At 48.6% G+C, this 12,611-nt stretch overlaps 1 protein-coding gene across 7 annotated transcripts in view; it reads left to right on the plus strand.

Annotated features, from left to right (window-relative positions):
• SLC29A4 (solute carrier family 29 member 4) overlaps positions 1 to 12,611 on the plus strand; it is a 47,895-nt gene that overhangs the window by 27,951 nt on the left and 7,333 nt on the right. For 4 of the 7 annotated variants that reach the window (XM_084819190.1, XM_084819186.1, XM_084819188.1 and 1 more), the window contains 4 exons: positions 5,767 to 6,032; positions 8,760 to 8,895; positions 9,549 to 9,736; positions 11,237 to 11,477. In XM_084819190.1, the coding sequence (XP_084675316.1) occupies positions 5,767 to 6,032; positions 8,760 to 8,895; positions 9,549 to 9,736; positions 11,237 to 11,477 (831 nt within the window). Of the gene's footprint in view, positions 1 to 5,766; positions 6,033 to 8,759; positions 8,896 to 9,548; positions 9,737 to 11,236; positions 11,490 to 12,611 lie in introns of all 7 variants that reach the window. The other 3 variants (XM_084819189.1, XM_084819192.1, XM_084819187.1) reach the window with 2 other exon arrangements.

Raw genomic sequence — 12,611 nt, forward strand, 5'->3', positions numbered from 1 at the left:
CACTGACCAGAACCCCCTGGACTTGCTCCTCCTCTCCACCATTGCAACCTGCATGTTCACCTGCCTCTTGCTCTGGCCCAGACAATGGTGGTGGCGAGAAGGAGCAGTAGATGCCACGACCTCCTTGCTCACTGGCTCCCTTTCCTGCCGAGTGGTAGCAAGTGCTACCAATGATGAGAGAGAGGATGAGGAGCAACCACAGCTGGTGACCACGATAGTGAGAAGGTGGAGTCACAGAGAAAGGAGCCCATTGAGGGTTCCTCGCCATCAAAAACCTGGAACCAGCACTGCCTAGCAAACAAAAGACATTGGGCAGCTCTGCCAGCTTTTTCCCCCTTAATGGGTTTATTTATGGGAAGAGAAAAGGCAGAAGAAGTGGTGGGAAAACACGGGAGGTTGGCAAGTGGAACATGGCGGTGACGGGACTACCTGCAAAATTCCATGAATGAGGCAGGGCAATGGCATGATAAAAGCCTCATCTGAAAGCGTGTCAGCCTATTCACCCCTCTTGGCCAGTATTGTCTACTCTTATCTAGCAGCCCCACTCCAGAAGGGTCTTTCCATCACCTGTGACCTGATCCTTTTCACTGGAAATGCCAAGAACTGAACCTGAGATTCTTTGCATGCAAAACATGAGCTCTACCGCTGAGCTAGGATCGCCCCTTGGCAAAACACATCAGGGTGCAATGCTATGCATGTTTAGACAGAAAAAAGTCCTACAACTCCCAGCATCCCCCAGGGGTGATTCTGCCAATTCAAATAGGTGCAGTTGAAGGGTTTGTTCCTGTTTTAAGCCCAACACGCCAACATCTGATGCACATGGGCAAGACGTGTGTGTGCAGGGGTTGGGGGTATTTGTTACTCTTAAATAGGTATACAGCACAATCTTATGCCTGTCTACTCAGAACTATGTCCTGTTAAGTTCAGTGAAACTTACTCCCTAGTAAGTGTGCATAGTATTGCAGCCTCACTGTTGATATGTTTGCTGTGTAGCCACAACTGGAGAGTTCCCTTAAGGATGCTTTCAAAAATTTAGGGTGCAATCCTATCCATATTTAGATGGGGGGGGGGAGTCCTACAAATCTCAGCAATCCCCAGCCAGCCATGGCTGGCTGGGGATTGCTGGAAGGTGCAGGGTGTTTTTCCTGTCTGAATATACATAGGATTGCACCCTAAACTGTTGGTGCTATTTCAATTGCGCGTTATCTTTTGACATCTTCAAATCATAAGTTCTAACCAGGATTGTGCTGAGCAGAGAGATGCACCATCAGATTGCTATGGCCAACCATTGCAGGTTTTACCTGCAAATTCTTGCTGCGCAGGGGGAAAAAAGAGCTACAAATTTAGTAGCATACTTGTCTCCGCCAGATAAGGAGGGATCCATCTTTGCAAAATAGATCTAGGCCCAAATCTACCCATGTTTGGGTCCAGGTCTGGTGCCAGCATCTGGCACCCCAACCCTCCTGACAGGGCCCACCAGCACTGACACCTGCCCTAAGTCTTCCATGCTGAACAGCAGGCAGCCATGAACAATCTTCGGTACGCTCTTTAAACTGCCCCAGGGTGTGTGACATAGCACCTGCTGCCAGGTAAGTCTGTGACCGGGGGCGGGGGGTGACCAACCTAGGATGGAGCCCACTGTATGGCTTGGGCCCAGCACCTCTTCAGAGGCCCCCAAGAAGATGGAGAGGGGGCAGAAGGGTTTGCCGAAGTGCCAAGGTTGCAGGAGACCTAGCAGAATGGAGGTTGTCCAGGTGCAAGCTAATCAGTTAGAAAGTAGCCAGCCAGGGACCTCTTCACCTGTGGGAATGCCAGAGCTGGAGGAGGAGGAATTGGAAATATGAGATCCCAGGGCGAGACGTCAGGCTAGGTGAGAACAGCAGTGTCGACTCGTGAGGGGTTCCAAAGGGCTGGCTGTGCAGGGAAGGTCCCTCTGCAAAGACCCACCCTAAGGGAGCGGCTTAACCAGTCACTCAGGTTGTCGGGGAGATGGCTGGTGCCAGTTTTCGTTGCAACTATCTAACACAGTGCATCAACCAAGCAAGTGGCTTGTAGCCTAAGTAGTCCTGTGTTATCCAAAGCTATCTATTGACTTGGTATTTCACTGCTGTTCGTAGCGTTGATCTGACTATTGTTTGCATAATAAAAGCAATTGTTTTGCACGTCAACTTCTCTGATCAATCACAAAAGAGACCTGAGGCTGGGCACTTGACACCCACAGAGAGTACTTTGCAGAGGGTCCTCAAATGTGTAGCTGGCCCTGTTTGATGTTATAGCCTTGCAGAGTTCACATTCTAGGAGATTCTATAAAAGATCTCCCACAGCCCCACAGTTATGTACAGATATGTAACCTAGATTCATCGATCGCTGTCTTATGTAGAAGTCCCAAAGCTGTGGTAACCCCACAGATTGATTTCTGAAGGCAGCAAAGGAAGTGCGGTATGAATCTTTCTAATAACAGGTCTGCAAGCTGTTAATCAACTCAACTCTGGAAAAGCAGAAGGGATTAGAGTTTGGTAACATGCTACTAAGAAACCTGCCACTTCTTGGTAATGTGAGAGAGATCTCATTGTGATGTTTATGGTCAAGGCCATAAATCCATGATGTTTATGGATGTTTATACCCTGCACCACAAAAATAAAAGACTCAGCACCAGAGTGACCCAGATTTTGGTGTCAAGAAAAACTGAATTCTGAGACATGAATCAATTCTGTAAATGGAAAGCCAGTGTGGTGTAGTGGCTAGAGTGTTGGACTAGGAGCTGGGCGATCTGGGTTCTAGTCCCCACTTGGCCATGGAAGCGCATTGGGTGACTTTGGGCCAGTCACAGACTCTCAGCCCAACCCACCTCACAGGGTTGTTGTTGTGAGGATAAAATGGAGAGGAGGAGGATAATGTAAGCTGCCTTGGGTTCCTTGCAAGAGGAAAAAAGGCGGGGTATAAATGCAATAAATAAAGAAAATAAATAAATGGAGTAGATTTGCATATAGTGCATAGTATATTTTGCTTCTGGGCAGAAAATTCCCATTTCTGACTGATGGATGTCATGTTCAGACAGCGTTCTCAGTTCTGAATTACTGCTGTTCTGAAATCCACCCCTCAGGAAGGAGCTGCAGCTCAGGGGTAGAGCCCCTGCTTTGCATGCAGAAGGCTCCAGGTTCAATCCCTGTCATCTCCAGGAAGGGCTGGAAAACTCCTGCCTGAAATCTTGAAGAGTCGTTGCTAGTCAGTGTCCACAATACTGGGCTAGATGGACCCAGGGCCTGACTCAGGAGAAAGCAGCTTCCTGTGTTCCTCCCATTTTCACCCTTCCCCTACTTATGGTCAATGCAAATGGGGGAGGTATTTTCAGAGGGGGGGTGTGAAATTCACAAGGTGCAGGGAACTTGCCAGCCAGCATCAGCGCTTAGTGTCTGCCATGTTGTTGTTTTGTACCCAGAATGTCACTACGGGATGATAAAGCTTATTTGAGAGGCATCCAGCCAGTGGCGTAGTGGACCCAGGACTCACAGGGACACAACACCGGCACTTTTTTTTTAAAATTAGCAGGAAGGCTGACGTCATCTGCCATCCCCCTCAGTGTTCTCCCAGAGCTTATAGCTGCAATCATCACACTAGCTGGGAGGAAATGAATTTTCCCAGTGACAATATATTGCTCCTTGCTATAATGTAAAGTATCTCTGGGGTGGCTCGGCCTTGCATGACCCACTAGCTTTACAGAAAACCTGCTCCTGGTGGAGATGGAAACTGCTAGACCTGGTTTGCTGATATAGCTCAGCCCAGCTGCCTGCAATTCTTGGACTCTCCTTGGAGGTGTGGCCGTGGGGACCGTCACAATGACCGCCTGCGCCTCAGAATTTACCACTACACCACTGAGCCCAACATATGATGCATTACAATACTCTTAAAGGTCACTATTGTATGTCGGCTGGGCTGTGAGCTTCAGTCTGAGGCAAGCCAGGAACCCGAAGCCCTGGGACAGGCCAGTAGTCAGGACTGAAGGACAAACTGGGAGGCAGAGTCAAGGATCATGCTGGGACTGAAGAACACGTTGCCAAGGTACTTAAGAGATTGCCTGATCTCCTGGCCTGCTCAGTTGCTAACAGTACCCAAGATGTCAGAGGTTCGGTTTGTCATGGCTCAGAACAGGGCCTTTGGTGATGCAGCATACTCTGTGGAATTCCCTAGTACAGGTGGGTAACGTGGCACCCATGGGCACCTTTCCTAGTGCCCCCCCCCCAGGTGTACTCCGGCTCCAAAACACACACACATTTTCTTAACAGTTGTAAGTTCAAAGGACTTGTGTAATGTGTTGGGGTCAGAGACTCCGTCTCTGCCTTATACTGTCTTTTGGGCAAGTTACTTGTCTTTGGTGACTAGCCGCACCTCCCATGGCAGCCATTTTGTGGTGGTGCCCAGGACAGTTCCTCCAATTGCCCAGTGTGCTCATGGATCCAAAAAGGTTGCCTGCCCCTGCCCTACCACTACAAATTAGGCAAGCACCAACCCTTCTGGGCTTTGGGCACCCAGTAAAAACATACCTTATTCAATAGGCATTCCGACAGACAGAGGACAAGGTAATCTTGTCCTCTGTCTGAAGACTTATTTTTGTACATTGCTTAGACATTTCTTGTTAGAAGCAATTCATAAATGACTGTCAAATAAATAAGTTAGAAGCCGGAAGACAAACCATGAAAAGTAGCCAAGGGGATAGGAGCACACCAGAGCTGAAGTAGCCAAGGGGATAGGAGCACACCAGAGCTGAAGTAGCCAAGGGGATAGGAGCACACCAGAGCTGAAGTAGCCAAGGGGATAGGAGCACACCAGAGCTGAAGTAGCCAAGGGGATAGGAGCACACCAGAGCTGAAGTAGCCAAGGGGATAGGAGCACACCAGAGCTGAAGTAGCCAAGGGGATAGGAGCACACCAGAGCTGAAGTAGCCAAGGGGATAGGAGCACACCAGAGCTGAAGTAGCCAAGGGGATAGGAGCACACCAGAGCTGAAGTAGCCAAGGGGATAGGAGCACACCAGAGCTGAAGTAGCCAAGGGGATAGGAGCACACCAGAGCTGAAGTAGCCAAGGGGATAGGAGCACACCAGAGCTGAAGTAGCCAAGGGGATAGGAGCACACCAGAGCTGAAGTAGCCAAGGGGATAGGAGCACACCAGAGCTGAAGTAGCCAAGGGGATAGGAGCACACCAGAGCTGAAGTAGCCAAGGGGATAGGAGCACACCAGAGCTGAAGTAGCCAAGGGGATAGGAGCACACCAGAGCTGAAGTAGCCAAGGGGATAGGAGCACACCAGAGCTGAAGTAGCCAAGGGGATAGGAGCACACCAGAGCTGAAGTTGACCATGTTGCTCAAGCAAGGCTGACCTGAACAGGAAGCCTTTTATATTCCTTCCTGTCCCGAAGGATCCAATGGTCAGCCTGGGTGGGCGGAGTCAGCCCAGGACTAGCCCGGAATGTTCTTCACGGAGAAGGCTGCCACCTGCAGTTCAGTGGTTCATCACATGGGGCAGCTGCACACAGATTCCAGCACAGCCTTCCTCAACATACTACCCACCAGATGTTCTGGACGACAACTCCCAGCATTCTTGACCCTTGGCCTAGGTCTGGTGGGTTTTGAATTCCAAAACATTTGGAGGGCAACATATTGCAGAAGGCTGCTACAGCATGAAGTGAGAGGATACTGTAGCACAGATTATGGCTGCAAAGTCCAGGGCCCACTGATAACTGCCCTCTCCTGCTTTCTGCTCTCTCTTCCAGGCACTGCAGGAGTCATAATCTCTCTGAGCCGCATCTTCACCAAACTCCTCTTGTCGGACGAGAAGGAGAACACCATCATTTTCTTTTTCATTTCCATCAGCCTTGAGTTCACCTGCTTCATCCTCCACCTCCTGGTCAAGCGGACCCATTTTGTGAAGTACTACACTGCCCGCTCCCGGGATGGGGCACCTGACCTCAAAGGAGCTGTGGACAACGGCACCGGATACAGAGTCCACCATGATGTCACTGCAGAAGACATCAGATTCGTACGTTGCTTTTGGGGACAGGGAGCAGCGGGGTACAGCACAGTGAAACTGCTTCATTCTAATGGTTTAAAACTTCAGAAGGTTGAAAATTTAGAGCAGCAACAGAAAGGTTGAAAAAACAGAGTCTTGTGGCACCTTAAAGACGAAAAAAAGTTATTCTGGGGCTTTCTTCACATGGGGCTTTTATCCTGCAATTGAAATTGCTCCTTTACAGAAGTTTGCGGACTCTTTACATGATGCTGTGAATCTCAAGGGCGTCTCCTGCACTAAATGCCCTTTGTTCCATTTTTAAATAGATCGCAGATAATGAGCTATGAAATTACCCTGATGTGTTCCGCTTGAATTCCCTCCATGAAAAGAGGAAAAGCGGCAAGAAGAGGAGTGAGATCAATGAAAGATAATGGAAGACTCAGATACGGGGAGAAGGAGGGGGAAAGGGGAGGGAGGAAAGGAAGCGGGTGAAAAAGGGAGTCGTTGTGATCTTGCATTTAAAAAGGAAGCAGAAAGCCCCGTTTTAAATGCAGGATTTTAGGCTGGTGTAGAGATACCATCTCATCAGCTTTGTGGACTATAGCCCACTTCTTCAGATGCACCGAGTATCTTATCTAGTCCTGATAGCTGTGTGCTCCCTCCAGTATCAGAGGCAGTATGCCTATGTACACCAGTTGCTGGGGAACATGGGCAGGAGGGTCCTGTTGCACTCTTGTCCTGCTTGTGGGTTTCCTGTGGGAGTTGGTTGGCCACTGTGTGAACAGAACACTGGACTAGATGGACCCTTAATCTGATCCAGCAGGGCTCTTCTTATGTTCTTATGAGTATTATGGAGAGTTTCCAGTTTATATACAGTACATATTTGGGGTGGGGAGAACTATAACCAGTGAAGTTAGAAGGAAAATAAATGCTAAAACATTGGTTATTCGCAATGCAGTTGTTGCAGATAACACAAATACCCTGGGATTAGGTGAGCGAATAAACATCTGTACTGTGATTTTCTAAAAATCCTTTACCTTTACACAAGACTTTGTGTTGTTTTTGCTGAAATAGACTTACATGGCTATCTTCTGAAAAATATTGGAGACTCAGGGTAGGGTTGGTAAATCTTGTGGTTTCAGGAATCTCGGATACAAAAGACCTTTGGCTACATAAAAGGGCTTGTTTTAATGAGATGGACGGTGCCCTCTCCTAGTCCTTGTTGGCAATGCGGATCACATTGAGCTTTACACATGTACAGCTGTGACATTTTCCCCTCATCTCCAAGTAAAGCTCCAGGTGCATCCAGACAGACATCACCAGTTTTGTTCCGACGTACAGTCTTCCCTTAAGGATGGAGCTCAGGGAAAAACCCGTTCTTCCTTTTGCAGCTAAAGCTGGCTGTGCACACAGTGGATTGGCTGGCTCCCTGTGACATCATGAGGCCACTCCCACCTCTCTCTGGAGGTGTATTTCAACTTCCTAAAATGGATTGTATTGCTTTCTCTGTGTGTTCTTAAAAGGGAGAAAGAAATGTACAGTTGAATGGACATAGATGCTGCATTTAAACAGTGTTTTGGAAAGGGACAGATATTCTACCTGAAGCATGGAGGGAGGTCAAGACTGAATCCCTGTTTGATTTGCTGATCAGTATGTCTGTCATTGGCATTCCAAATGTGGGAAGAAGCCAGGCTTGCCCCACTGGGGAGCTATGCACTGCAGCTCCGTTTTTGGGGCTTTGTGCCTGGGTACTCAGAGATGATTTCATGGCAACAGTATATTTCCAAGGTTCCTTAGGGAGCGCCTCCTCCCCTATATCCCAGTCTGCCACCTAAAGTCCTCAGGGATATCTGCTGCAGTTGCCTAATGTGACATTAGCAGCCACTCCCAAGAGGACCTTTTCCGTTGGCCCACTGCCCCTTGGCTAATTGTTTTTAACTTTGTATACTGCCTAGAGTATTTCATATAGAGGCAGGTTATAAACTGAAATAATGATGATGATGATATACAGTATTTTAAAGACCCAGCACAAGATGGCCAAAAGGTGATGCTCAGGGTGGGGATAGGCCAGTGTATCTGGTTCCTGGATGTCCTACCAGATGTTATTACAGATGTAGCAAAAGGGTTGTCCACAGTTTTCCCATGTTAGTTAATGTTTTCAAATGGTAAGGAAATGATTTATTATTATGAATAATATATTATATAATATTTCATTTTTATTTCATTTCATCTTTGCAATCCTCAAGGGTAAGATGAAGCAGAGACTGGACAGCCATCTGTCAGGGATGCTTTAAACTGGATTCCTGCACTAAGCGGGATGTTGGACCAAATTGCCTAAATGACACCTGCCAACCCTAAGACTCTATCTCTCTTTTAAAATTTGCAAGGAGTAGGCAAATACATATTTATTTATTTATATTTATTTATTATTGCATTTATATCCCGCCTTTATTCCTCTTGCAAGGAACCCAAGGCGGCTTACATTATCCTCCTCCTCTCCATTTTATCCTCACAACAACAACCCTGTGAGGTAGGTTGGGCTGAGAGTGTGTCACTGGCCCAAAGTCACCCAGTGAGCTTCCATGGCCGAGTGGGGACTAGAACCCGGATCTCCCAGCTCCCAGTCCAACACTCTTGCCACTACACCACACTGGCTCTCATATAGCACATCTCCCACACACACTCACACATACATATACACAACTCTATACCTTAAGGCAGCTGAAGCTGGTTGTTTCTTTCCCCTTTCCCTCCAAGGAGAATCGGCCTCATGGACAAGAGGTCTCCCCTCCTGACACCTTTGGGCAGGAAGGTGAGCTGGCTGGCAGCGGTACCTATGTGAGATTTGACGTCCCACGGCCCAAAATCCAAAGGAGTTGGCCGAGCTTCAGAGGTAATGATGATGCTAGACCAAGGGGAAAGCCACAGTGTTAACTGCCAAGTTCTTAAAACGTTCGGTCTTCACCTGTTCAGTCATTCTTACAACAGCCCTGTAAGGTAGGCGGGCATTTATTATTATCCCCGTGTTATAGACCAAAGGGTGGGGAAAGGGGCCTGAACCTGAGAGACTCGATGAAAACAACCCAAGGGGGCTGTTCACACAACACGCTAACCCACACTCAGCGTTTGAACGTGGGCTGTTGTTGAACCGTAGGTTAGCGTGTTGTCGGAACTCAGGACATTTTCTGTGGGGTCACTTATTAACCATGCAGTGTGGTTAATAAGTTTTTCTTGAACAAGCCACCTTGAGAACCTAGGGTTTGTTGTTGGGTGGTTCAGGGTGGTTAACAAGCCACCCTGCGGAACATGCGCTACGTTCAGACAAACAGCCTGCACTCAACCACTGAGTGTGGGTTAGCGTCTTGTATACATAGCCCCAGTGAGTCAGTGGTTCTGCTGAGATTTTGCACCAGGGCGCTCATAGATCAGGGATGAGGAATGCGTGGAAGAGCGCTCCTGCTTTGCATGTGGAAGGTCGGCTGCCTGGTTGCCTGTACAGGTGATCGCAATATGACACTGACTCCTGTGGCGCCTTTGGTCCCACAGATATGATGCTGCATCGCTACATCGTCTCCAGGGTGATCTGGGCCTACATGCTCTCCATAGCGATGACTTACTTCATCACGCTGTGCCTCTTTCCTGGGCTGGAATCGGAAATCCGGAACTGTACTCTTGGAGAGTGGCTTCCCATTCTGATCATGGCCATCTTCAACCTCTCGGACTTTGTGGGCAAGGTAGGCGTTGGCGCTGCCCCCTGGCGTTGGCGCTGCCCCACTGAGAAATATGTTTTGCTTTGTGATCGCAATGGGGGATTTTGTTTTTGGCCATACTCTGCTGCACGCAGCTTGGTCCACTCACACAAACCATCTGTAGTTCTTTGCTCTGTAACAGTTCTGCAAATGAGTCCGTACTTGTTTCTAGCTCCAGCTGTTTGTGCCACAGCCTTTCTGGCCACACTGGAGCCACTTTGGGGCATGCAGGCAGCCTGAAATTTTTATTTGGTGAGATCTGGCTCCCTTATAATTTGCAGAATATTCCCCTTACCACAGGTAGGTCAGGTGAGTTGCTGTTTAAAAACCAGCTCTAGGACTAGTTCTCTTTCTTTCTGTCTTTCTGCCTTTCTTTCTTTGCATTTCCTGTCCATGTGAGATGCATTATTACTCGACCTAGCCCTGGGGGCTTTTGTGTTGTGCTGGGTGCCCTTTTTTCATGGTGCCTGCAGGCACCCCTGCTTGTCAGGGTTTGCTATGTTGTGCAAACCCGGCGTCGTGGGTTGTTTGAGGGGGTAGGCAACCCTCGGATAACTCTAAAACAAGCTATGGGTTATTTGCGGGTTGTCAACTCCCTCAAACGATGTCAGGGTGGAAACTGAGCCGATAGAACCCCAGAGCAGTTCTGATTCTGAGGAGGATCAGCAATCCGTGGGAGAGGAGCCAGCTCATCCCTCACAGGCACAGCAGCTGGCAGAGATTCCTCCTGCTGGCATTCCTGAGATAGATAGTGACCCTGGCAGTGAGAAAGTGTGGGAGGGGGACTTGCTAGACACTCGACACAGACGCAGGGAGCGACGAGCGATGGAGGGCACGGAAAGGAGGCGTAGCGCCCGTTTGGTGCGCAAGCAACGGCCGCGTCCCATGGACCCAAGGGAAAGAGGGAGGATCTCTCCCTAGACCATAAGTTCAGGGTCTGCAAGTGATTCTCCTTCAAACAGGGATCAACTGCCTACCCGGAGCATAGGCTACTCTGCTGTTCATTGCTTAGTCACTGGTGATTAGCATCTGAAAGAGTCACCTCAATCCTTTCGTCTGTGTCTTGAGTTGGCTATTGGAGTGTACTGAAAGAGGCCGCGAGGGCTCTCCTGACAAACAACCCACAGCACCGGGTTTGCACAACACGACAAACTATGAGCACGCCACTGCTTGCATATTCAAAATGGCAGCCGGCACACTCCATTAAGCCCCCCCCACCCGAAATTAACCCACAATGGCTTAGCATTATGTGTGAACAGCCCATCTGTGCAGCATTTTCAGGGGGCTGGAGGGGCTGCCGTGGGAAGGAGGGAGTGTGGAAGTCCACTTTTGCAAGTGTAGCTGATCCAGCACAGATCTGGATCCAACCCTTGATTTGTTCCAGGCGGGCTCTTCTTATGTTTTTATGACGGAATGCACACAACTCCATATTGATTCTATGAAAGACTCAGACCTCCCTCTCACTCTCTCGCTCTGTATTTCCAGATCCTAGCTGCCTTGCCTTACGACTGGAGAGGAACCCATCTTCTCATCTACTCTTGCCTGCGAGTGGTCTTTATCCCGCTGTTTATAATGTGCGTTTATCCCAACGGGAAGCCCACCTTTAGCCACCCTGCCTGGCCTTGCGTCTTTTCCCTGCTCATGGGGATCACCAACGGATACTTCGGCAGCGTCCCCATGATCCTGGCAGCAGGCAAAGTGAGTCCGGAGCAGCGAGAACTGGCAGGTAAGCAGAGCAGTTGATCAACGCACACACACATACGCACACCCTGGGAAGCAGCCACAATAATAAGCTGTTGTTGCTGCAGGGAAGGGGGCTGCCGAAAGTATTCACATAGAAAATGTCATATGTGGTTCCCACATGATTAGGAGGACATCATACTATGAAGCCTCGCTGTGCTGCTGTTACCGTGGAGGAGGGCTTGCACTTTGCAATGTGGCTCTGTGCTCTACCCAAAGAGATGCATTGCGGCCACCCTTCCGCGGAGCCCTTTCTGGTGAAAGCCAGGCCACAGAAAACCAAAAGAAAAAAAGGCATCTGAAAATGTGCCTTTACAAAGGGAAAATGTTTATCTGCAAAAAGAAAATGCAAGACCTGAACATACTGTAAAAGAGAACACCCAGTGCAATTAACTGCATACAACCATTCCTGAAATAGGGAGCCATACTGTCTGTACACAATGCTGCTCAGTATATTATACATCCATAATGCAGTAATTGTTCAGTGCAGTTTAGCGCAGTGGATGTCCGTACTTTTAGAGTACACTGAATTTTGTTTTTGCAGGTAAATGTTTTCCCTTGATAAAGATACAGTTTGGGAACAGTCTGGGAACAACATGCATAAAGCTGTCAGGGTTTTTTTTTTACAGCTAGATGCGATCCCTTGCCTTTTATGTGAGCACCCTGCATCAGGAGCGGTGGGCACATTTTGTCCCCATCACAATTTGGACCCTAGCATCCCCAAGACTGCAGTGTGCTTCACAGCATCTTCCTTTGCTCCATATGGATGAATGGCAGCTGTTCTTTGATTTACATGGGAGCTGAAACATGTATTCAGTTTGGGTTTGGGACTTACAATATTAATCTAGGTGCTGAACAGAACATAGGAGGAGGCTCACATTCTAAAGAGCAAAAGTGTGAGTTGTATGTGCAGAGGTGTCCCTCTGGCACCTGGCCGGCTCAGACCACAGCTCCATCCAGTCCATCAAGTGACCAGCCAGCATGCTGGCTGGGGGATGATAGGACTTACACTTAGGGATGTACAGATTGAGTAAAATCCACTCCGTTTGTGTTTGGTGGATTGTTGGGTGCCTTTTGCTCCATTGTCCATTCACAGAAAGATTCAATTTTTTTCCTGTTA

The sequence above is a fragment of the Heloderma suspectum genome, chromosome 12, assembly GCF_057233095.1.
Source record: "Heloderma suspectum isolate Gila_16-S chromosome 12, 16-S_ref, whole genome shotgun sequence".
Taxonomy (NCBI): domain Eukaryota; kingdom Metazoa; phylum Chordata; class Lepidosauria; order Squamata; family Helodermatidae; genus Heloderma; species Heloderma suspectum.